At 60.0% G+C, this 1,559-nt stretch overlaps 1 protein-coding gene across 1 annotated transcript; it reads right to left on the reverse strand.

Moving 5' to 3' along the window:
- Positions 1–708: 708 nt before the first annotated feature.
- On the reverse strand, positions 709–1,329 carry LOC139833504 (uncharacterized). The gene has a single exon (XM_071823800.1). The coding sequence runs from the start codon at positions 1,327–1,329 to the stop codon at positions 709–711; it is 621 nt and encodes a 206-aa protein (XP_071679901.1).
- Between the last annotated feature and the right edge of the window lie 230 nt (positions 1,330–1,559).

Genomic DNA, 1,559 nt, shown 5'->3' on the forward strand with positions numbered 1-1,559 from the left:
CGCTATTGCAACGAAGAATCACGCGACGAGTCTTCAGGTCCTTCACAGAGAAACCAAAGGCGTCAAACTCAAGAGAGCAATTGTTATCACGTGTGAATTTGCGAATAGAAAGAAGATTGTGAATTAAGTGCGGAACAAGTAAGACATGGTTGAGTTTATACGTGTGACCACAGGGAGTATGAAAACTAGTGTGACCAGAGGGCCATTGCCAACGGTGACAAAGTGTGGAGACGAGAGAGGTGCTGTGAAGGAGATGTTACCATCATCATTGGTCATGTGCGAGGACGCTCCAGAGTCCATGACCCAACCACCCTGCTGCATGAGGCTGTTGAGGGCAGCGATGAGGGCGGAGTTGTCCCACGACGTCGAGGCAGACGGAGACGCGGCAGCCTGGTACAGGGGGGCGCTCGTGGTGGTGTAGGCCGCTTGGGGGCGAGGGCCGAGGACGCCCGGGCCGGACGGTGCGCGCCACTGCGATCCGCCAGGGGAGAAGCACACCCACGGGCCAGTGGGTGCGGGAGCAGCGGCGCGGGAGGGGCCACCACCATTGCGTCCGTCAGTCTTCGTCTTGGGCTTGTAGGCCGGCTTGGGCTTGCCAAAGGTGGAGGAGTCACCACGGTAGGCAGTGCCGGTGCAGGTTGGAGGAGGAGGAGCTCGGGCCTGGGCGACGAGGGCAGTCGAGGCGGCGTTGACAGCAGCGTTGGCCTGCTACATCTCCTCCATAAGGAGCATGCTGCGGACGCGGAGGAGCGTCGGCAGTGGCTCGGTCATGGAGATGATCGTGGCGGCGGAGGAGAACCGTGGACCGAGGCCACACAGCGTGTTGAGGACGAGTGCCCGGTTGTTCACCGGGGAGTCGTTGTCGGCGAGGGCGTCGGAGAGCTGCTTCTGCCGGCGGCAGTATGCGGTGATCGACATGTCCCCCTGCACAAGTTGACGAAAATCGTTGTCGAGGTAGATCGCCTTACTGGCTTTGTTGGCGGAGAACAGCTCGAGGATGGCGAGCCAGAGTTGACGCGCTGTCTGGTTGCTGGCGAGCACCATGTCCGCGACGTCCTCGTCGATGGCGGCGTGCAGGGTGTTGAGGACGGTGTAGTCGTCGGAGGTCCAGGCGGGGTCAGTAGCGGCGGCGGCGATGGTGCCGTCGATATGACCAAGAAGACCGGACCGGCCGAGCGACGCACGCATGTAGATAGCCCACTTGGTGTAGTTGGCGGCCTCGAAGGAGAGGACGGCCGGGCCGAGTTGGCGTGGGAGACCGGCGGGAGGAACGCCGCCGGCTGGAACGATCGCGCCAGAGATCGCAACAAGGTGGGCGGCGCGCGACATCAGAGCGGAGTTGGGAGGCGCGAGCGGCGGCTAGGGTTTTAGATCGTATTTAGTCTGATACCATGTAGAAACGTGAGAGAGGGAGATTTGGGGGAAGCCTCGCACGTAATGACGTGGGGTTCCTGGGTATTTATATAGGGCTCAAAGGCCAATTAGGGTTAGGGTTACATACACATGTTACATATGATATACACGCTATATACACGCTAACAACGAAAGAGACGAGCAAC

Source organism: Lolium perenne, chromosome 7 (assembly GCF_019359855.2).
Source record: "Lolium perenne isolate Kyuss_39 chromosome 7, Kyuss_2.0, whole genome shotgun sequence".
NCBI classification, from domain to species: domain Eukaryota; kingdom Viridiplantae; phylum Streptophyta; class Magnoliopsida; order Poales; family Poaceae; genus Lolium; species Lolium perenne.